Source organism: Pan paniscus, chromosome 5, assembly GCF_029289425.2.
Source record: "Pan paniscus chromosome 5, NHGRI_mPanPan1-v2.0_pri, whole genome shotgun sequence".
Lineage (NCBI taxonomy): Eukaryota > Metazoa > Chordata > Mammalia > Primates > Hominidae > Pan > Pan paniscus.
Genome location: NC_073254.2, coordinates 82,983,406 through 83,008,413, shown reverse-complemented (window position 1 = coordinate 83,008,413; position 25,008 = coordinate 82,983,406). Strand labels below are relative to the sequence as shown.

At 34.9% G+C, this 25,008-nt stretch overlaps 1 protein-coding gene across 1 annotated transcript in view; it reads right to left on the bottom strand.

Annotated features, from left to right (window-relative positions):
• The window catches only part of LOC129398099 (protein eyes shut homolog), a 222,918-nt gene that overhangs the window by 51,489 nt on the left and 146,421 nt on the right, over positions 1 to 25,008 (bottom strand). Inside the window, exons 3-4 of the mRNA XM_055114411.2 lie at positions 14,217 to 14,407; positions 11,234 to 11,325 (exon numbers count right to left, since the gene is read on the bottom strand). Coding sequence (XP_054970386.2) covers positions 11,234 to 11,325; positions 14,217 to 14,407 — 283 coding nt within the window. The remainder of the gene's footprint in view (positions 1 to 11,233; positions 11,326 to 14,216; positions 14,408 to 25,008) is intronic.

Here is a 25,008-nt window from a genome sequence, read left to right as displayed (position 1 = left end):
AAAATTTGAAGAAGGAGGAGGAGGCCACACGGAACCAATGTGGGAACAGAAGAGAAAAATACTGAAAACGACACATTATTCCAGTTGGAAGAAGCAGTGAGATTAAGGGCTCTGGGGTAAAAAGCATTTCAGAGAGTCCTAGAAGTAATGGAATGTCAAAGTGAATGCAGCGTGTGAGAGGGAGGAAGTCAGGTATTGGGTGAGGTCGAGGAACACAGGCAGGAACACAACCATGCAGGGTCTTGTTGGCAATGACAAGAAGTCTGGATTTTATTTTCAGAGTACAAGTAAGCCAATGAAGAACCTTCAAACAGGGAAGTGATTTGACGTAATATGTTTTTTTTAAAAACACCCTGGCCATAGTGGCTACAATGTTGAGAAGCAGGCAAGAGAGAACTGCCAGAGCCCAAATAAAAAAATGATGGAAGCAGCCAGGTGTGGTGGCTCACGCCTGTAATCCCAGCACTTTGGGAGGCCAAAACGGGAGGATCACCCAAGGTCGGGAGTTTGAGACCAGACTGGCCCACATGGCATAACCGCGTCTCTACTAAAAATCCAAAATTAGCCGGGTGTGGTGGTGTCTGCCTGTAATCCCAGCTACTTGAGAGGCTGAGGCAGGAGAATCGCTTGAACCTGGGAGTCGGAAGTTGCAGTTAGCTGACATCACGCCATTGCACTCCAGCCTGGGCAACAAGAGTAAAACTCCATCCCAGAAAAAAAAAAAAAAAAAAAAAAAAGGAAGCTTTGACCAGAATGGTTTCAGAGGTGACAGAGAAAAAATAAGTAGATGTAAGACGAAATGTTGAAAAGGACTTTCTGAAAAGGCTTGAATATAAAGAGCGAACTGATGAGTAAAAAATGACTTTCATTATATAGGTAGACAATAGTGTTATTTGCTGAGACAGAAAAGGCCATGGAGGGATGTGTGAATGGGGAAGGAAGGAAGGAATGGAAAGTAGAGAAGCGATGTTAGGAGTAGGAGACCAGGAATTGTATTTTGGATATGTTAAATTTAAGATACAGATGAGGCATACAAGAGAAAATATTAGGTAGGTGTTTAGATAGATGAGTCTAGAATTCATAAGAAAGTTCCATGCTGGAACAGGCATAAAAAGAGAAAAAATAATTGGTCACCGAGATAGGAGAAACACCAACAACTTACTCTTTTTGAAGCAGACATAGAAAATTACTTCAAGAAGATAGAGTGTATTCACTAAAATGCTTAGTACAATGGAGACAGAAAATTGGCTTTGTCAACATGAAGGTCGTATAGAGTGACCATTGTCTCACACTGCTTAGAATAGTTTCTGTTTGTACATGTTGTCCCAGAGTCATAACTAACAACACTTTTTTATTTTTAAATATTTATCAGTTTGAATGATAAAATTCTCTACTCACAGGTGACAGTAACAAAAGCTGTGTCAGTTGTGGGAACATGGATACCAGATTGGATAGGACTGAATAGTAAAGAACAAGTAACAAAATCAAAATCTCATGTGTGGCAAACTTTTGACATGTTGACTTTGAAGAGCAACAGAATCAAAGTAATATAAGATCTCGAGAGGTGCTGTGTTGCAGCTGAGAAATTTTAAAGCCTTTTTTTTCTTTTTTTTGGAAATGGTTCAGCAGAGAGAAAAAGATGGATAATACAAGAAAATAAAGGTGATCCTGAAGAAGAGAAGTCCTTGAAAATGTGAAAAAGGATGGAGTCTAGCGGTTGGCAAAGGGGTTGGCTTTGGACAGAATTGGGTCAAGTCCTCCCAGTGGCAAGAGGGATAAACTATTTCTCTTAAACCCTGTCCTTCAGATATGTGACCATTCTGTTCTAAACTTCTTCTATAAGCAACTTATCATGCCATGATTATCCACAGTTTTCAAATGGAAGTCTCCAGCTATGCCGAACTCTGACTTTTTAAGAATTATTCTGTTTCTGGTAATTACAGAATCACTATTTCTAGTTATTTTTTAGTCAATTATATATGAGAACCATTTTGCATAATATTATTGCATTGTTTCAAATGATATGAAAATCTTGCAAAGCCTTTTCTAAAAAAAAAACTAGATCATTGTTTCTCAGCTTTATGTCTATCAAGTGAAAAATAACTAGATCAATTTTTCTTTTAGCTTAAATTTGGGCAAATTTCATTAGCACTGTGTTTTATTGCAGTTAGCATGATAATTAGTCATTAATGGTTAGTTCCCTTAAAAAATAAATACATCTGACAGGATTATCTAGGAATTTACATTTCAGTGGTTCCTAGAAGTATTCTGCTAGAGAATCTGTGGATATGGACTTAATGTATTCATTTTTATTGACATGCAGTGATCAATGAGGCTTTAACAATTAAAGCAACCTACAAGGTCATAACAGAGAGTACACCAAAGCAGCAGGTAGCCAACAACTATAGAGAATGTCAACTTGGGGAGAGACTGATGTATATAAGCTAAATGATATACAGACTGCATTATTCCATGTAGGCTCTAGTCAATTAACTGTGAAGACCCTTTTGGAAGTGTTCCATACTTCCTAATTAGAATGCTTTGAAACTTAACTTTCCTATTGTTGTATTGATTTAACTTGAAGCTTGCTACCTTCAATATGCTCTCATTATATATTTAAAAAGGCCATATAACAAAAAGATATTTGAGTATCCTTTTTGAGAAGATTTGATGTAAACAAAAATATATTAGGTATTGTAACCCTGATAATATACAACTGAAGGAAGCAAATATAGGCTTGACTTTTGATTCTGAAGTCATCTAAATGAACATAGAATGAGAAAGCACATGAAAGCAACTATTATGTATACTTCAGAATTCCTTTTCACAAAATAACTTTTCATTAATAGAAAAAACTTAAGTAACACTTAATGAAGTAGGATATGTTCTTTTCAAACTGAAAGGAATTTGATAGTATTTGTAAAATGACTTGAATTAAGTATTAATTTTCTGAAATAATGATTATTCTAAATGTTTCTCAAAAGTGAGTTTACCTCCCATAACACAACTGACTTTCAACCTTTGAATTTTCTGACATCTATTGATTCAGTAAACTAATTACACTGTGGTGATCTACAAGAAACATTTTAAAGACTTAAATTCAAAGTATTATGTATCTAGCATTTCAAAATGCACTCAACTGGATCATAATACAAGTTAATGAGAATTAAAATTTATCATTCAACAATTGCCTTCAATATTGCAAGTTTCTCTTAATAAGATAACCATAATCTTTATTTTTATATTTACACTGAAATATCTCACAGGAAGGTTTTCTAAAAATGTGGTTAATATAACCTTGTTTTATTTTTTAGCAAGGATATTTTTTCATCTCTGTTTTCTTATATGAAATACTAAAATTATAAACTATCCACTTTCAGTTTGTTTTCAAAATGTTTGTATTAGCATAGGAGACAGTTGACCTCTTGGCAAAGATAAGAGAAAAATGAGGCAAGCTAGAATTACAGCTGAGTCAAGTGAATCATATGCAGCAGAAAGATTTAAGTAGAAATTTTAACTGTAGGTCATTTATACTAGAACCTCTCTTATCAGGTTAGAGTAAAAAATATCATCAAAAACAAGACGTATTTCAGGTAAAATTAAAGGACACGAGTAATCAGTGGATACCTGTTGAAGCCTATACTATGATATGCTAATCTTTGTTTCCATAAGTTGTTGAGCGTCTAAGGGGCATACATTTGTATGGCTCAGTAAATGTCACTAAATTGCCATTATCCAGTTCTTACTAAAAGCATGCATTTGGCAGAAATAAGCCAATTATACTTTATGATATTGTCTATTTCTAGCCTATATTATTATCTTGTTTTAAAAAGTGCTTTCAAAATATATTTTGAAATTATTTTTGCTGAAAGAATAAGACTCAGGCCTTTGACTTGTGTATACTTTGAATTTTTATATCCCAGATATATGATAAAATGCCTGGGTAAAATAGCTTCCCAGTAATTCCACATAAATGCAGCTGCTATGTGCTTCTTTTGGTAACATCTGCCCTTTTTGATCAAAATCCAACCAAAAATATTCTCAAAACTCTTGAGGTCCAGACGACTTATAGACTGACATCAGCTACATAATTTCAGCTGAACTTCCATAGAATAATAACAAATATCTTTTTCAAGAGAAAAAAACCCCAAAACTCTGATGTTAAATGGATGTATCAAGTAAAACCAAAATTACTCTATGCTCCTCTGATTTGACTAACAGTATTAATAATAGCAGTATATTTTGTTAGATTAATTTCAGTAATTTTATAATAGGTAATATGTTTTCAAGTAAAATGATGGGAAATGTCCTACTTTTTAAATTATTTTGTGTTTAAAAATAGCCCCTAAAAGGTGATTGGTAACCAATTTATCAGAGCACTGGAATAAATTGAATTAAAAATTACAGGCCAGGTGCAGTGGCTCAGGCCTGTCTGTAATCCCAGAACTTTGGGAGGCCAAGGCAGGTGGATCAGTTGAGGTCAGGAGTTCGAGACCAGGCTGGCCAACATGGTGAAACTCTATCTCTACTAAAAATACAAAAATTAGCTGGGCATGGTGGCATGCACCTGTAATCCCAGCTACTCGGGAGGCTGAGGAAGGAGAATCGCTTAAATCACAGAGATGGATGTTGCAGTGAGCCAAGGTAGCATCACTGCACTCCAGCCTGGGTGATGGAGCAGGATTCTTTCTTGAGACACTGTCTCAAAGAAAAACTTAAACATGGTTAATTTCTATTCTAATTAACTGGCCTATGTAGGTTACATTTTAAGATCCTCTTTTCCCACGTTAAATGATGAAATTTCACTCCTACTCTATCTTTTGTGTTAAAGGAATATATACCACTTGGAAAGGAAGAGAAAAATAGGTTTATGACACAGGAACAATTCCTTGGATGAATAATTATCATTTAAAATGAAAATCAATTGTTCATTTTTTATTTTGTTCAAGTTAAAGTAAAATCAGTATTCCATGGTCATGTTTTTCTTGACACTACTGACAGGGGTTAATTAAAGGATTAATGGGATAATGTACACATTTCATTAGAAACAAATTTTTTATTTTTTGGAAAGTGGTTAAATAGCTAATTTTTGTTTGTTTGGTTCCACTTCACTGATTTTCCAGCACTCTGAGCCAAAGTGTTCCTGCTCTAATCGACACATGTCCTGTTCTTGGTTTCATTCTTAATGTCTTCCAAATGAAGTGCAAAACTTGGATGCTTACTCTAGTGATAATGTTTCCATTGTCTTTGTTCCAATTGTTACTAAAATTTGTGGTTTCTTTCAGACTGCTCTGTGTTTTGAATGCACAATTTGCTGCATTTTTATAATATTTTCTACCACTCAAACACATAAGAAGGTATATGATGTGATGATGAAACAGTTTTTCATTCCTAGGCATTATGCGCCAGTACACTGGGTGAATCCTGGAGTAGTTTAATAGATAGTAGAAAGAAGCAATTATTTAAAACATGTAATCTGACATGCTATGCATTTTGATGAAGTTATAATTATTTAATAGATAAATAGCGTATATATCAGTACATATTTTGTAAGCAATGCAATAAACCACTAAAAACCAAGATTAAAAGAAATATGAGCACTTTGGTTCAAATTCAACTACTAAGTGTTATAAATTGTGTTTACTGATTTTTTGTTTTTATCCTAAAGGTAGACAGTTATATTTTCCCTTATAGAAATAATTCTCATCTTGTTTATTCCACATTGTTTTAGCTGATGTACTCTTCCTCGTGGGTGCAAAGCTAGAAAACCTTTTCCAGCTTCCCTTGTCATGAAGTGTCTCCATGTGACTAATCTCTAGCCAACAGAATGCAGAAAGGGGTGGGATTTGCCACTTCTAGTCCTGCCCCATTAAACCTTTCACCAGTCCTTCACCATGCTGACTGGTGGAGAATTCATTTTCTCAGCAGAATATACATGGAACACTTCAACTATATAATTTGAGTAAGGTAAAATAAAGGAACTTTTCACAAAGATGTGGTCAGAGAGTAGAAAAGCCACAAAGGATTGTACAGAATGCCAGGACCACAACATAGTTACTCTGACACTATCTCTACATCTAAAGACTAGAGGAAAAGAGGAGTTATCAGAACAGAGTAGAGGGCCATTTGCCAGGAGCAAAGACTTTGACTTTAGGGAGAGAACCAACCCATGGGACACAACACAAGGTCAAAGGAATACACATTCAGGCTTTACCCTCCTGCCTCCCTATTTTTTTGATATGAAGAAAGAATCTGTTCTAGACCTTTCTCCTTGGCTTGAAGGTGGCTGTCTTCTGTTTTCATGGTGTCTATCTTCTGTATGGGTCTCTCTCTATGCCCAAATTTTCTCTTTTTATAAAAACACCAATTATATTTTGTTAAGGCCCACCCTGATGAATTCATTTTAATGTGATTACCTCTGTAATGACTCTGTAGCTAAATAAGCACACATTCTGAGCTGCTGAGGGTTAACACTTCAATGCATAAATTTTGTGAAAACCCAATTTAATCCATAAAAGAGCCCACTAATTTAATCCACACAAGTAAATCTCAGAGGACCAGCGCAGAAAGAAATGGGAAATGAGCTGTAGAGCGGATCTGGGGAAGCCCAGACATTGAGAGTCTATTGGGTACTGTAGATTAGCCTACCCTATTAAGGACAGTGAGTACTCCTTTGATTATTTATCTGATCTCTTACTTAAATATCCTCCAGTAAGACTCTATTGCATACGATGTAGTTCACAGTTCTTACTGTGGCATTTGATGACCTATACAACCTGACTACCACTGCATTTTCATACCCGATTATCATTCCTTCCTACCTAAATGATCTCAAATTATTACCTTCCTCTCTTCTTTTGATACCAGTACTTAATTAAGGAACACCCTTCTCCTATTATCATCTAACAAATTAATATAATGACATTCAGGCTTTGTATCTGGTTCTATATCACTTGAGAAAATATCTGCCAGTGTGTGGATTTCATTGGTACATGTCAGTCTTCTAAAGTGTCATGTCATTTACTGTTTATATAAATCATATGCCCTTTTTCAAAATGCTTTGTAATTTATTGCATGTCTAATGCAATGATTTATTGTATCCAATGCATGTGGATGACTGTACATAAACATAGCTGGTAAATTATTGTCTCAAGGATAATTAAAGATGTTCTCATTTGTTCTAGGTTATTTGGCTTTGCAGAGTTTGTAGAATAGGAACCACCTGCTGCCAAAGGGCCAAACCAATAACTTCTCCAGGAGACAGTTTTAGAACTGACAGAGTGTTTGTGAATTACTTACAAATTAAGATATTGACTCAAATTAGGACATTGTTGTCTTAAATCTAAGACAAGAAATAAAGTAATTTTTTAAAATTAATGGCAGTATTTTTAATTGGTAGATACTTAGAAAAATCTAAAATCCCATAGTTTAGGAGGTCAGAAAAGCCTAACTTAACTCTCTTTTAATCCCAAATTCTACCCTTCTTCAAGGACAAGGTAGAATTTAAGCGGTGACTTTAAATGGAAAAAGGCCCATAATACACTTGTTATTAAAGGCAAACTCAATTATTATGTTAATATAATTATATTTTAGTATATAATTATAATGTAATATATATTATAGTGTAATATATGCAATGATTATAAGTAGTATATAGTATATTAATAACTTAATACAATACACATGCATAATTATAACTATACCAACAGACATGAATAAACTATAACATCAGACTCTCATATTTGTGCTTTACAGAAAATACATGTGCCACTATCTTCAGCTTCTCAGCAGCACCTTCTACCTTAATGTTCTACCTGGTGGTGTTCAACAGTGGAGTGACAAATGCTCACCCATTTGCATTTTGCTTCATGACATACTCTATGCTATTTTTCTGCCTTCTAACTTTACTGCTTTGTCCCATTTTGACTGTCCCTTTCATTAAAATATGAGCACCAGCTATAGTTAATTTCTCACTAAAATAATTTTTAGTATGTGTGATTTTAGTATCTTTATTATGCCAAACTGTATTTCACCTGATTTTAAGCACTCCATATTTTCCTTCCCGCTTTTGTTATTTTAAGCAATCACACATTTCTTTTTCACAACGGCCATCCTGCTCTGCAGAACAGCTTGTCTTTCCTTGTTCTCAAAAATAATGAGCCAGGTTACTTTTTCATAGAGCATATTTGTTTCGCTTTTTCTGAGATAGATCATCATGGGCCTAGCACAATTTTGCTGTCCTTTTTCTTCCCAGTTCTATAAGAGTACGTAAGGCAAGATCTTTCTCCTATATTCATATTCAAGAAGAAAGCCATATTTCAACAATAACAAAATAAAAGAGGGTAAAACTGGGGGTGAATTGTGTGCACACCATTTACTTTTACTTAGAAGAATATGTAAATGGTCAAAAAATTTTAGCTGCAACATTGATGAATTGTGTTCAACTCATAATTTGTGTTTTTGACTTTTTTTCCCCAGGACTATATTTTAAAGATACTGAAAAATAAAATTAATGGAGCTTCACTTTTGTACTTTATAGATGATAATCATGGACAAAATATATTTCTATAAATTTTTTATTACTTCAAACAAACCAAAAACCTGAGAAGAAATATTTCTGAGTTTAGATTATTTAGATCAGATATAGACAGGATATCAACTAATTTTTGATAAAAATAAGAAGCAATGGTGTATGTAAATTGAAACAAAATTATAGTCATATAACATAAAAGAAAGTGATTTTTTGGTTAAGTATTCTTAAAAGTGACATTTTGTAATAAGGATAGTGAAAAATATGTATTCTTGGGATTTAAAAAATCTTGAACATCTAATGTTTCTTTTAAAGAAGACTAGTGTTTTGTTACTTTAAAAATACAGACTGTCCATGTTTAGTAGAAACAATGATCAGGTCAAGGGGCAGGAGATCTGGGTTCTAATCTTGCTCCCTTACTGACTAGCAATGTGATAGAGAAAGTTGTCCAGCTTCTATGAGTCTCAGCTTTCAAATATGCAAAATGACTGCTATGGGCTGAATTGTGTTTCACTCAAAATTCATATGTTGATGCCCTAGCCATCAGTACCTGAGAATGTGACTATATTTGGAAACAGGGTCTTCAAAGAAGTAATAAGCTAAAATGAGGTCATTAGGGTAGGCTTTAATCCAATGTGTCTGGTGATCTTATTACAAGAGGAAATTAGGAGATAGACACATACAAAGGGGAGATGATATGAAGACACAGAGAGAATACAGCCATCTACAAGCAAAAGGAGACCTCAGAAGAAATCAAACCTGTTGTCATTTTGATCTCAGAATTGTGAGACTAAATTGCAATTGTGAGATTAAATTGCCTGTAGAATAGTGAGAAAATTAATTTCTGTTGTTTGAGCCACCTTGTCTGCCACTTTGTTATGGCAGCCCAGCATCCTAGTAAAATAGGCATTATAAGTTTTATGATGATTAGATGTAGTTATGTGTGTGTAAAGCATATGGTACATGTTAATTGTTTAGTGTGTGTTAATTAATATTGTTGTTTCTTCTGCTAGTATTTTTACTGGACACATCATTTATAACTCTTATCTTTACCTGATCTTGAACATACAGCAGTTCTTTCCTGGTGGGGGAAAACAGGAATTCAATTCATATTACATTTCTCTAGCATGGTTCATGGGGCCTGTAGCTTCACACTTACAGATTTTGGAGTGAAAGCAGCCTTGAGATTGTGTCATTTTCTAGTTATGTCATTATCTGTACTTAATCTCCCTGTCTCTCAGTTTTGCATCTGAAAAGTGTAGATAATTATAATTGTTTATAGGAATACATTCATATATGTAATACAATTAGTACTTGATATAAATTCCTGTTGAAGAAACTATAATTATGATTTTTTAAAAATGTATTTTTTTACTCTTTTTCAACCATGCCTGAGGCCGGAACAGCTTCTGTGGGTTTTCCCTCTGTCTCTTCATGATACCAATCTGTCATTTTGCTTTATTCAGGAGCCCATCTATGTCCTTCATGATTTGATTCTTACTGCCACCCAAGGCTCATGCACTTGCTTCCCTACAGATGATGGTCATCCCTGCCCAGGGAAATTATTACCTCGACTGAGATGGCATTTTCCAAAGTGTACTGCCCCCAGCATTTGTTATTTAGGAGATTAAAATGATGAAGAAAGATATTAAATGTGTGTCTGTGTCCTGGCACTTTTAAGTATAGTGACACTAAGCATTAAGAAAAAAAAGAAAAAAATATGATTTATTAAATAGCATCTCAGAGTTCTTAAAATGTTCATGTTCATTTTGAGTATTCTGGGTGGGAAGTAGATGTGATGTAGGCTTTCCTCAATTTATTTGATGATACATTATTTTTTGGTCAATCATTTGTAAGAATCTGTATTCTAGATAACAGAATTTGGGTAGTTCTGGCCTAAGGAAGATAGAACTTCCTTAAAACCTCTCATTTAACTTTTTTCCCAGTCTCTGTTTAGGACTTCTTCTTCTTCTTCTTTTTTTTTCCCCTTTTTATTGGCTTTAAACAGACGTTTCCTTTTACTAAATAATCTATTGCCAGAAAATAATTTAATCTACATACCAGCTTATGGCTGTGGTATGTGTTTTCAGCATCACTCGAAGAAATAAAAAAGGTGGAGGGAGGTAAGGCAGATAACAAAAAAGCATTACATCTATATTAAAAATTAAAATTTACTAAAAATCAAATGAGAAAGAGGAAAAGTTTACTTAGATTGGCAAACTGATTTATTTCAGATGTTCATGAGCATTTGGGGATAGGGTCACCTTCAAACATAGCTTTTGAAAATATTAATAATATATCTTAATTACTCAATCTGGATTGTGGTGGGCCATTTTAATTTCCTTCTTTATGCTTTTCTGGAAGTGCCACATTTTCTACACTGAATATAATTTACTTTGTTCATCAAAAGAAATTACCAGTTTAGTTGATTTGTTACAACAGCCATATGAGAAAAATATGAGGCTTTTATGGATCTTTTGTAAATCTCCTTCTGAGAGTTCATTGATAATGTAATCCCTATAATATTCTTTTCTCAGTACATTTTTTAGAATATATAGAAAAGCTTGACAAACATTAATTCATACACATGCACATGTTAATACTAATCAGTATAACCTCAATTTTGAAATGACAAGGACAATATTATGAAGAATAGCCCTTGCTACTTAATGAGATTAAGTGGAAAAGAAATAATTATCTTACCTGATAAGCAGTGTATACTTTTGCCCGTTGTCCACTCTAACAGTAGTATTAATGCTTTTAAATTTTGCTTCACCAGGACAGTAAAAGTGGTACTGTTGGGGGAAAAAAGTTTGTCCTCAGTTTTTCAGCATGAAATTAATACCGTATATTTGCACTGGACTTTATAATTTATCAATATATTTTACATCACTTTGGAGAGACATGAAGTTTGAAACTTAAAGAGAAGTGATAACTGAAGGTTTACAACTGATATGTCCTAGATTTAATACATACAAATATATGAGTATTATATAGATATAAATACACATGCATACATGTGTACACATACATGTCTAGATTCTTTTCCAGTATTCTGAGGAACATGGTTGAGAAAAGCAACATCCTCTACTAGCAGAAAGCAAGTATTTTAGGAATTTTCCTTACATAACAGCAATTGAGCAAGGCAAAGAATGGTTAATAAAATCTAGAGGGCAATATTAATGTCACAGGAAGGCAAACTTCAAGATTGTGAAAACTGACCATTCATTCCAAGTTTTTTGAGATGTCAGGGTGTCTGGGTTCATTTGTAGAATTACTGCTAATGGCAACTAAGTTATGATCTAGAGAGGAAAAATCATGTCTATATCAGGTATGATTAACCAAGTATCCCCAGGAAATACATGGATGTGCTATAGTGGCTTATTAAGCTTCTTAGCAAGCATGTGCCTACATGTATATGGATTATATTGTGTCTATTCTTTCCCAGAGAGGGGCTTTAATATTTTTATTGTATCTAAAAGTGATCTATAACCCACATGTGTTAAGAAACTCACTTGCATTGTGTTTCATAACTTGTGCCCCTAGCTGTATTTAAGTTGATATACCCAAATCCTCTCACATATAGTCCAAAGATAAAGATAATGCTATATATTTTAACTTTTTATGATATTTGGCCATTGTAAAAGACTCCTTTCCTTTATAAGATTATTTATTGTCAGTTGACTTTAAAAACTCCAATAAGAAGCATTAGGAGGAATTATTGGAGACTTGTAGGATTGTAGGTGAAAATATTTTATGAAATAATGTATTATTAAGACTAATGGATAGCCACTACTTTCCCTATCAAATGGGAAAAAAATTAATTCACAATAGGTTAAACGAAGATATTTAGGAACCATAAAACTAACTAGTGAATAGAGGTATAGAATTTCTTTCCCTTTTGTTTTATGAAAAAGAAAGGATATATACTTACAAGTCTACAATAATTACTATTATTTACTTAATTGTAATAATTTGTCAATCTCCATCTTAAGAAAATTTAAGATCATTTACATTTCAGCTAGATGATCAGAGTTCAAATCCCAGCTCTGTTACTTGGAAGTTTTGAGACTTCACATGTGCTTTGTGCTAAAATCTACTCACTTGTAAAATGGGGTAATACAAATTTTTGTGTGATTTAAATTGGTAAATGAATGAATATTGTGAAGTAAATATTATAAATGGGCAAATAAGTCAATCAAAGTAGAACACACAGAATTATACCTGGGACATAATTATATATGAAGGCTATGAAGGCTAGCTTTTTTTTCCTTTTTTTTTTTGGCTCTATCTCCCAGGCTGGAGTGCCATGGTGCTATATGTATACATATTATATTACTTCAGAAACATGAGCATTCAAAGAAAATCAAACTAAGGGAATTTGCCTATTTAAATAATAAGGTATAACTCATCCTTTCATGGAAATTCACAACATGTACACTTAAATCACATCATAAAAGAAATGGTAGCCCAAATGCTGTTATTATGTTTCATATATTAGAATTATATAAGTTAATTACCTTATTGTGCTGAGTTATTGCAATGATGATTGGGATGAGTTCCCTAAACCAGGTATTCAGAGCAGGGATATGAGAAAATTTGTTAAGGTAGAATGATGTTGGGAAAAGAGCATGCACTTTCAAATGAAGTTGGTTTCAAAATGTTATTAGCTGCATAACCTTGGACTTTTGAAAGGTTCTTATAACACTTACCAAGTGCAAAGTCAGCAATCTCAAACTTTTTGATCTCACAGTCTCTTTGCATTCTTAACATTTATTGAGAACCCCAAGGAGTTTTTGTTAACTCAGTTGTGTCTATCAATATTTACATTGCTAAAAATTACAACACATATTTTTAAAATACAATAATACATAATAAAATGATACATTAGCGATTAGAGCAAGGATATAATTGCATGTCATGTAGCCTCTGGAAAACTCTACTATACACTTATGAGAGTAAAAGTGAATAAGGCAAATAACACCCCTTGCCTACAGAAAACTTACAAAAACAGGTTTTCTCTTGAGGATCCTCTAAAAATATCTTGGGATTCCCTAGGGTTTCCCAGACTCTACCTGCCCTTAAGGTTATAAAAATGGTAACAATTATTATCATTGAGAAATTAAGAAATTGGGAAACTGGTCAATAAAGAAGTAGAAGAAAAGTTGAAAATAAGGAGAAAAAAAGACAATGAATGTTAATTCAAATCATGTACCATTTGAAATATTAATATCTAAATATATATAAACTGATCTATCAGTATGAATGTAAATTTTTCTCTGTATAGTATATGAGCTTCTTAACAACACTCTCTTGCCTTCTGAATGATATTCTAATTAGGTGTATTTTCCAGAAAAAATAGAGACCTTTTGAGCAAAATACTCTGACAATTATATTTTTTAAATTTATAAATATGTGATTAATGAAATCCAGTTAGCTTATTTTTTGAATAAGTTGTTAACCACTTTATATTATTATTAAATCAGTTTTTTTTGCTTAAAAATACTTGGTTGTTGTTGGTTCATATATACGTAGAAAGAAATTATAAAAGTAGAAGAAGAGACATCCTGGTGGTGAGTATAATATATAGAGTTAAGTTTAAATTTTATTTTGAAAATAACCAATGAAGCACATAATTAGAACAACTTTGTAATTTTTTAAAAATTAAATGAACTGAATAACTTACCTTTAAAGTACCATTTTCAATAAACAATTGAATAAAAAATCCATCTACTAAATTTGAGTCTTGCTTGACATACAGCAGAAGTCCATAGGAGCTGAAGGTCTGAAATTCTAGGGAGATGTTATTTTGTGGATTTAAAGCCACATTCTGAAATTCTAGATAAGAATCTCCATAATAACGAACACAACTGAAATCTGTGGAGTCAGAAAGAAAATACAATTTAGGTTGAAATAAATATTCAATACCTAGGTTTCACATTATTAACATAGCACATGTTTTCTCTAATGGCTCATACGTCTCTTTCCTGCCTCTTTCAAGCCCAGGCACTTCTTTCCTTTGGAATAGTCATAGCAGTTTTGTCATGATTTCTTTGTATTTGATGGCTTCATGATAAAATCTCATTGTAAGGCAAGGAAATCAAGATGATTACTCTTCAACACTGCTTTTACTTAGATTTTATGTTACAGGTTAACAGAAAAGGGCACATTTTCTAAATATGTACTTATTTCTTCTTTATATAAGATATTGATACAAATTATGATTAATATTGTTAATAATTTAATTTGGGAGGTTTGGGAGGGAATGCTAGAGATTATTGAGAGGCATAGAAATTGTTAACCTTTTGTATTAACACTAAATTATATGAGTTTCTTAACAACTCTCACCTTCTGAATGATATTCTAATTAGCTGTAGATTTTCAGAAAAAAATGAAGACACTTTGAGCAAAATACTCCACAGTTAAATTTCTTAAATTTATAAATATGTGATTAATAAAACCAAGTTAGCTTATTTTTGAATAAGTTGTTAACTACTTTATATTATTATTAAATCATTTTTTTTGCTTGATAAATACTGGATTGATTGTTCTTGGCTAATGATTCCTGAAACAATGGATTTGAATATCGCCTTTCTTCCAGTTCCTTTCTTCTTTTGTTATTTTCATGACGTCCCCAACACAAGCTTTCTTTCTCTTTTAAAACTTTCGAATTATGTATTATTTATAACTACTAGAAAATATTATTTATAAAACCATGTGAGTTTTAGTTTGCTGTCTATCACAGGATAATATTCATTTTCGAATCTGTACTTTAAAACTTCAAGAAATTTTATATCCTATGTGTGCTGTCTTTATTTGGAATTTTTAATGATGCTTTAGAATTACTCATTTTGCTACATTTTCAAACTTGTAACAATTTCTAAAGAAATAACCAGCAAGCCCCAAATTAATTTTTTTCACTGGAAATAAGGAGGTTCAAAATAGTGCCAGGAAGCATTTGCACTTTATAGACATAAAAGCATGAGTATATGTGTGTGTGTTTGTGTGTGTGTTTAATCAAGGACTGACTTCATTAGTGAAGGACAAGTTAATGACTGAAAAAATAACAATGTCCTTTCAATTTTGACATTCTAATTTTTTCAGTTGTTAAATGATAGGGACGTATTTTTTTTTCCCCATGTAGCGTTTCAATGGTGATGTTAAAAGCATAATACAATAACATTTCAAACAACAAGAAATTGTTTTAAAGATTTCAGGCATTTATTTTAACAAATTGAGAATAAAGTCATGTATCAGTTTGATTTAAAATTCAAATTGTGAAAGAGCATAAAATGTTTCAAAAACAAACATTACAACAAGAATATACCCAATATTGATGAAATTAAAAAAAATTACATACGGGGGTCTTCAAAAAGTTCACATAAAATATGTATTATTTAAAAACTATGGATGAATTTCACTCATCATGACATGTCTGAACAGAATATATTTGAGTTACTAAGAAGGATAAGACATCTGTTTGAAAACAGCCCCTATCGGAACATGAATTCTGCTAAAATTGAAGCAAGAACAAATACCAAATTTACGATGACGCTTGGGTGAAAGAATGGTAAAATCATTGATGCTTTACAAAGAAATTATGTGGACAATGCCCCAAAGAAATTCACAGTTTACAAGTGAAAAACTTGTTTTAAGAAGGGACAAGACTACGTTGAAGATGAAGTCCTTAGTGACTGACCATCCATATCAATTTTCAAGGGAAAAATTAATCATATTCATGTCCTAACTGAAGAGGACCAATAATTAACAATAAAAACAATAGCCAACACTATTGACATCTCAACTGGTTCAGGTTACACAACTCTGAATGAAAAATTAAAGTTGAGCAAACTTTCCACTCAGGGGATGTCAAAACTGTTGTGCCCAGATCAGCTGTAGACAAAACAGAGCTTTCAATTGCAATTTTAAACAAACAAGAACAAGATCTTGAAGTATATCTTTGAAGAGTTGTAACAGGAGATGAAACATGGCTCCACTAGTATGATATTGAACACAAAGCACAATCAAAGGAATGGCTATCAAGAGGTGGAAGTGGTCCAGTCAGAGCAAAAGTGGACCAGTTAAGATCAAACATCATTGATATGGTTTGGCTCTGTGTCCCCACCCAAATCTCATTTTGTAGCTCCCACAGTTCCCATGTGTTGTGGGAGGGACCCAGTGGGATATGACTGAATGTTTTTCCCGTGCTGTTCTTGCAATAGGGAATGGGTCTCATGAGATCTGATGATTTTAAAAACAAGAGTTGCCCTGCACAAGCTATCTCTGCCTGCTGCCATCCATGTAAGAGGTGACTTGCTCCTCCTTGCCTTCCACCATGATTATGAGGCCTCTCCAGCCATGTGGAACTGTAAGTCCAATAAACCTCTTTCTTTTGCAAATCACCCAGTCTCAGGTATGTTTTTATCAGCAGCATGAAAACAGATTAATGAAGTAAATTGGTACCAGTAGAGTGGGCACTGCTGAAAAGATACCTGAAAATGTGGAATTGACTTTGGAACTGGGCAACAGGCAGAGGTTGGAAGAGTTTGGAGGGCTCAGAAGAAGACAGGAAAATGCGGGAAAGTTTGGAATTCCCTAGAGGCTTGTTGAATGGCTTTGACCAAAATGCTGATAATGATATGGACAATGAAATCCAGGCTAAGGTGGTCTAAGACAGAGATGAGGAACTTGTTGGGAAATGGAGCAAAGGTGACCCTTGTTATGTTTTAGAAAAGAGACTGGAGGTATTCTGCCCCTGCCCCAGAGAATTGTAGAACTTTGCACTTGAGGAACATGATTTAGGATATCTGGCAGAAAAAATTTCTAAGCAGCAAAACATTCAAGAGGTGACTTGGGTGCTGTTAAAGGCATTCAGTTTTATAAGTGAAGCAGAGCATAAAAGTTCAGAAAATTTGCACCCTGACAATGCGATAGAAAAGAAAATCCCATTTTCTGAGGAGAAATTAAAGCCTGCTGCTGATATTTGCATAAGTAATGAGAAGCCAAATGTTAATCCCCCAAGATAATGGGGAAAATATCTCCAAGGCATGTCAGAGGTCTTCATGGCAGCCCCTCTCATTACAGGCCTGGAGACCTAGAAGGAAAATGTGATTTTGTGGGCCAGGCTAAGGGTATTTCCGCTGTGTGCAGTCTAGGGATTTGATGTCCTATTTTCCAGCTGTTCCAGCCATGACTAAAAGGGGCCAAGGTATAGCTTGAGCCATTGCTTCAGAGGGTGGAAGCCCCAAGCCTTGGAAGCTTCCATGTGGTGTTGAGCCTGCGGGTGCACAGAAGTCAAGAATTGAGATTTGGGAACCTCTGCCTAGATTTCAGAAGATATATGGAAACATCTGGATGCCCAGGCAGGAGTTTGCTATAGGGGCAATGTCCTCATGGAGAACTTCTGTCAGGGCAGTGCAGAAGGGAAATGTTGGGTGGGAGCCCTGACACAGAGTCCCTACTGGGGCACTGCCTAGTGGAGTTGTGAGAAGAGGACCACCATTCTCCAGAACTCAGAATGGTAGATCCACTGACGGCTTGCACTGTGCACCTGGAAAAGCCACAGACACTCAACGCCAGCCCACGAAGGCAGCCAGGAGAGAAGCTGTACCCTGCAAAGCCACAGTTGTGGAGGTGCCCAAGACAATGGGAACCCACTTCTTGCATCAGTGTGACTTGGATGTAAGACATGGAGTCAAAGGATATCATTCTGGAGCTTTAAAATTTGACTGCCCTGCTGGATTTTGGACTTGCATGGGACCTGTAGCTACTTGGTTTTGGCCAAGTTTTCCCATTTGGAATGGATGTATTTACCCAATGCCTGTAGCCCCTATTGTATCTAGGAAGCAATTAACTTGCTTTTGCTTTTACAGGCTCATAGTGGGGAGGGACTTGCCTTGTCTCAGATGAGTCTTTGGACTGTGGACTTTTGAGTTAATGCTCAAATGAGTTGAGACTTTGGGGAACTATTGGGAAGGCACAATTGGTTTTGAAATGTGAAGATATGAGTTTTGGGAGGGGCCAGGTGTGAAATGACAAGATTTGGCTCTGTGTCCTCACCCAAATCTCATCTTGTAGCTCCCATAATTCTCACATGTTGTAGGAGGAACCTGGTGAGAGATGATTGAATCATGGGGGCAGGTCTTTCCTGTGCTGTTCTTGTGATTATGAATGGTTCTTCCAAGATCTGATAGTTTTAAAAACAAGAGTTTCTCTCTTTGCCTGCTGCCATCTCTCTTTTTCTCAGCACAATCTCTCTCTTTGCCTGCTGCCATCTACGTAATATGTGACTTGCTCCTCGTCTTTGGCCATGATTGTGAGGCCTCCCCAGCCATGTGGAACTGTAAGTCCAATAAAACTCTTTCTTTTGTAAACTGCCCAGTCTCAGTTATGACCTTATCAGCAGCATGAAAATGGACTAATAGAGTCATTAAAAAGATTTCTGGGGGATGCTCAAGACATTTTTCTTTTTGACTTTCTGGAGGGCCAAAGAAGGATAACATGTCCCTATTATTACAGTGTTTTAAGAAAGTTAGTCAAAGCTTTAGCAGAAACATGCCCATGAAAGCTTCACCAGAGAGTACTACTCCACCATGACAATGCTCCTGCTTATTCTTCTCATGAAGTTAGGGGTAATTTCTGAGATTAACAATAGAAAATCATTAGGCATCCACCTTATAGTTCTGATTTGCCTCTTTCTGACTTCTTTTTGTTTTCTAATCTTTATTTTTCTTAGTTAATAATGTAAAAAGGCTGCATTGACATGGGTAAGGTCCCAGGACACTCATTTCCTTAGAGATGGACTAAATGGTTGGTATCATTGCTTGTAAAAGTGTGTTGACCTTGATGAGGTTTATGTTGAGAAATAAAGCTAATTTTTAAAATTTTTATCTAATACCATTTTTCACAACATTTCAAAGTCTTTTCATATTATTTTATAGCCTTTAGAAAGAAATATACCGCCTAACTGACAATAAAAAACTCAGAAACTCCTTAATATTATTAAGATATGTATTTTATAGACTAGATTTTTAAAAATTCAGTGGCTTTTTCATTATGTGACTAATTATCTGTATAGAAACCCATATATGCATTCAATTGTAAAGTACTTGAGAGTATGCTGGATTTATCATTCTATTCCAATAACCTAGCATGATACATGATTCTGTCAAGCATCTGAAAGCACATACTATAGCTTGGATGTTTGTCCCCTCCAAATCCCATGTGGAAATGTAATCCCCAATGTTGAAGTTGGAGCCAAGTGGAAGGTGTTTGGATCACTGGGGCTGATCATTCATGAATGGCTTGGTGCCATCCTCACAGTAATGAGTGAGTTCTCACTCTGAGTTCACATGATATATGGCTGTTTAAAAGAGTGTGGTACTTCCTTTCTCTCTTGTTTCCTCTCTTGCCATATGACACCCTGCCTCCCACTTCACCTCCACCATGATTCCTGAGGGCCTCACCAGAAGCTGAGGAGATGTTGGTGCTATGCTGGTACAGCCTGCTGAACCATGAACCAATTAAACCTCTTTCTTTTATAAATTACCCAGCCTCAGGTATCTCTTGATAGCAATACAAAACAGACTAACACACTATCTAATAGAAAATATAATTGCTTTTGTTTAAATGTGCTTGGAAAATTATAGTTAAATATAGATTTTAAAAAGTCAGGAAGATATTTTGCACACAGTTTTCAATCATATTTGTGGTGTTTTCTATTTAAATATATAAGTACAGATTTTATTTTATGCTTCCCTCAGCAAAAATTTTAAACAGATGAGAATAATGATTATAGCAAGCACAGAATAGCTTTGTGAAGAAAACATAAATACTGAGATTATTTTCAGTAATAATAGGCTAAAGTAAAATAATAATTCTATACATTTTTATTGTCTAGAATTAAATAATAAACTTCTGCACTTAAGTTTTTACCTTCCTAAATAGAAGAAACTTTATCTGAATTGTATGGATTCATATTATGATTATACCTATAATTTTGTACGCTTTTGGTACAAATAACCAGAAATTCTAATTCCAAATAGTTTCAGCAATAAAGAAATGAAATAGGTTAAATAAAAGGAAGTTCAAGAATAGGGTGGGTTTTCAGATGGATGTATGTTTATGGAAAAGCTTAACTGACTTCTCATAAAATACCTAGATTACTCCTGTCTCTCCACTCTGATATTCACAGGCTGAGTTTTAATATGAGACTTGCTTTTCACATGATTCCAGTGTGATGGCTAGTCACTCCGTTTCCAAAACTGTTCTTCTGTAATAGGAGGAAGAAATAACTTTCTCAAGTTAAGGAGAACCTTTCCTAGAAGTTAACTGGCTAGAACTGGGTGACCAATGAAGCCCTCTGTTGGAGATGAGGACAGGCTCAGCTCCCACTGAGAGCTATGGACCAGGGTTCATAATGGGCAAAACTGGTATTCTGTTAGGAGGAAAACCTCAACATCTAATTCCAGTATTTCTCCACATTCATGAATTATGTCCTGAATTATATCTGATTGTCAGATTAAAGACTTAAGATACACAATCACATGTCCAAGCTAAAGATATTAACTTTCATCTTCAACTTCCTGCCTGTTTCTCTTTATATGCAGTAGCTCTTGCCTTTATTTCTAGAAACTCATATGGAGTTTAAGGATGAGTCTAGCCATTTAAAAATTTACTTGAAACATGGTTGTTGCTAGGTGGGTAGTTGCCAGTTGCCAGCTTTTATTTTTCACATGTAATTATTTAAGTTTTCAGTACATACTAATAGCCACTCCCCTTGCATGAGAATAACGAAAACTTAAAAGCTGTGTAAGAGAAAAATCAGGAATCAATGAACCTTCCCTCTCTACTGCAACAGAGTTTTTTTAATAGACTAGAAATATAATAGAATACATGTATTTTAGAAGAAATGAATAATAGAAACTCTGAAGTATATGTGTGTATATATAGAAAATACACCAAATGAGTATAATATTTCTCTCAGATTAATTATGAATATTTACTCCAACACCACATATTACTTTTAATAAAACAAATATATATTTTTGAAAGTGTAAAGGCATCTTAGCTTGGGGCATTTTTCATTTTTTTTTGTTTTGTTTTGGTTAGCAGATCATAAAATTCTATATCAATTTTTAAAAATCAAGTATTTTTTATAGTTAGTGTTTCTATATACAAGATTAAATGTGAAAGTTGGAATATTATGAGAGAATAATTGAATACTAGGATTTTCTATAAAATTGATAGTTTGATAATTACTCTGTAGTGATCAGGTAGCTTAAGTAAAGATATATATAATTTGGTCCCATATCTGGTAGTTATTACCAATATAGTATAATCCATGAATAACTGCCCAAAGAAATAATTATGTATTGCTCTCCGCAGTATATATCATTAGATAAATGTTAGGAAATATTTTGCAACCAAAATGTAAAATGATCCCTTTCTCCAGGTTTCTTGAAAGCAATATCTAAGAAACAATAATGGAAATTTATAATGTATGTGTGTGTGTGGGGGGGTGCTCATGTACATTTGCAACTTTTTCTGTTAAGTGAAGTATTAATTTGAGAAAAAATTTTATGTATGACACTTAAATATAATTAATATTGAAAGATTTACTATGCTGTTTATTAAGAAACCTGTATCACATCTTGATTCTTGATTTTAACAGTAAGCAGATCAGCAACGGTGTATTACCCACAGATACTGTCTAAAACTTGTGTCTCTTTGTGTTATTTCTGTAAAGAAGAGCTTGAATTTTATCATTACAAAATCTCTGCATATTTAATACTTTAAATTTCTGTGTTCTACAAATTGTGTCTAATTCACCTTAAAATCCAACTTTACATAATCCATTTTAGCTCATCCCAATTAGCTTAATACCCACTAATAGAGCAGGATAAAGTAGGAAAATTAGCATTTATTTATTTACTATATGATAGGTTTTATTAGAAGCTTTACATATGCTTCTTGAAATTCTGATTTTTTTTCCTGACAATGTAAAGATTTATATTATATGAAAATGTTTCAAAATAAGTTAGGAAATACATTTGTTTCTTTAATAGGTTTCCACAAATTCATTAGTACATTGATCAAAAGTCACTAATTTATATAAAGCATATTTTAAAGCAAGTATTAATGATAAAATGCCAAAAAAAGTTTACAAAACAATCAATAATACTGAAATTAAAAGCTAGACTACAGAGTTTAAGATTTGCAGAGACTCCTCAATGTGGCTAAAGGAAATATATAAGTAGTGGCAGATTATATGAAAATAGATTATTGCAAGGGAATGTCCAGGTGGACTAGTCAAGTCATTGAATAACTTTTTTTACTGAAAGCAATCAATGATCTTTTTGAAGGGAAGAAAAACATCTATAATCATAATATTTCTCTTCACCATGAAATGGAGATTGATTAGGGAAAAAATTATTTAATAGCAATCTGTAAGGATAGGAAGTAACTTTCTAAAATAAAAATCAAATCATGCCACTTCCCTGGTTAAAAACATAAGTGCCGGACAGTGGGTGCAGGACAGTGGGTGCAGTGCACCGTGCGTGAGCCTAAGCAGGGTGAGGCATTACCTCACCCGGGAAGAGCAAGGGGTCAGGGAATTCCCTTTCCTAGTCAAAGAAAGGGGTGACAGATGGCACCTGGAAAATCGGGTAATACTGTGCTTTTCCAATGGGCTTATCAAACGGCACACCAGGAGATTATATCCCGCAGGTGGCTCTGAAGGTCCTATGCCCACGGAGCCTTGCTGATTGCTAGCACAGCAGTCTGAGATCAAACTGCAAGGTGGCAGTGAGGCTGGGGGAGGGGCGCCAGCCATTGCTTGGGCTTGAGTAGGTAAACAAAGCGGCCTGGAAGCTGGAAATGGGTGGAGCCCACCACAGCTCAAGGAGGCCTTCCTGCCTCTGTAGGCTCCACCTCTGGGGGCAGGGCACAGACAAACAAAAGACAGCAATAACCTCTGCAGACTTAAATGTCCCTGTCTGACAGCTTTGAAGAGAGTAGTGGTTCTCCCAGTATGCGGCTTGAGATCTGAGAACCAGCAGACTGCCTCCTCAAGTGGGTCCCTGACCCCCGAGTAGCCTAACTGGGAGGCACCCCCCAGTAGGGGCGGACTGACATCTCACACAGCCGGGTACTCCTCTGAGACAAAACTTCCAGAGGAACGATCAGGCAGCAGCATTTGCGGTTCACCAATATCTGCTGTTCTGCAGCCTCCACTGCTGATACCCAGGCAAACAGGGTCTGGAGTGGACCTCCAGTAAACTCCAACAGACCTGCAGCTGAGGGTCCTGACTGTTAGAAGGAAAACTAACAAACAGAAAGGACATCCACACCAAAAACCCATCTGTATGTCACCATCATCAAAGATCAGAGGTAGATAAAACCACAAAGATGGGGAAAAAACAGAGCAGAAAAACGGGAAACTCTAAAAATCAGAGAGCCTCTCCTCCTCCAAAGGAACGCAGCTCCTCACCAGCAACGGAACAAAGCTGGACGGAGAATGACTTTGATGAGTTGAGAGAGGAAGGCTTCAGAAGATCAAACTACTCTGAGCTAAAGAAGGAAGTTCAAACCAATGGCAAAGAAGATAAAAACTTTAAAAAAATATTAGACAAATGGATAACTAGAATAACCAATGCAGAGAAGTCCTTAAAGGACTTCATGGAGCTGAAAACCATGGCACGAGAACTACGTGACGAATGCACAAACCTCAGTAACCGACGCAATCAACTGGAAGAAAGGGTATCAGCGATGGAAGACGAAATGAATGAAATGAAGCGTGAAGAGAAGGTTAGAGAAAAAAAAATAAAAAGAAATGAACAAAGCCTCCAAGACATATGGGACTATGTGAAAAGACCAACTCTACTTCTCATTGGTGTACCTGAAAGTGACGAGGAGAATGGAACCAAGTTGGAAAACACTCTGCAGGATATTACCCAGGAGAACTTCCCCAATCTAGCAAGGCAGGCCAACATTCAAATTCAGGAAATACAGAGAATGCCACAAAGATACTCCTCGAGAAGAGCAACTCCAAGACACATAATTTTCAGATTCACCAAAGTTGAAATGAAGGAAAAAATGTTAAGGGTAGCCAGAGAGAAAGGTTGGGTTACCTACAAAGGGAAGCCCATCAGACTAACAGCTGATCTCTCCACAGAAACTCTACAAGCCAGAAGAGAGTGGGGACCAATATTCAACATTCTTAAAGAAAAGAATTTTCAACCCAGAATTTCATATCCAGCCAAACTAAGCTTCATAAGTGAAGGAGAAATAAAATACGTTACAGACAAGCAAATGCTGAGAGATTTTGTCACCACCAGGCCTGCCCTAAAAGAGCTCCTGAAGGAAGCACTAAACATGGAAAGGAACAATCGGTACCAGCCACTGCAGAAACATGACAAATTGTAAAGACCATCAAGGCTAGGAAGAAACTGCATCAACTAACGAGCAAAATAACCAGC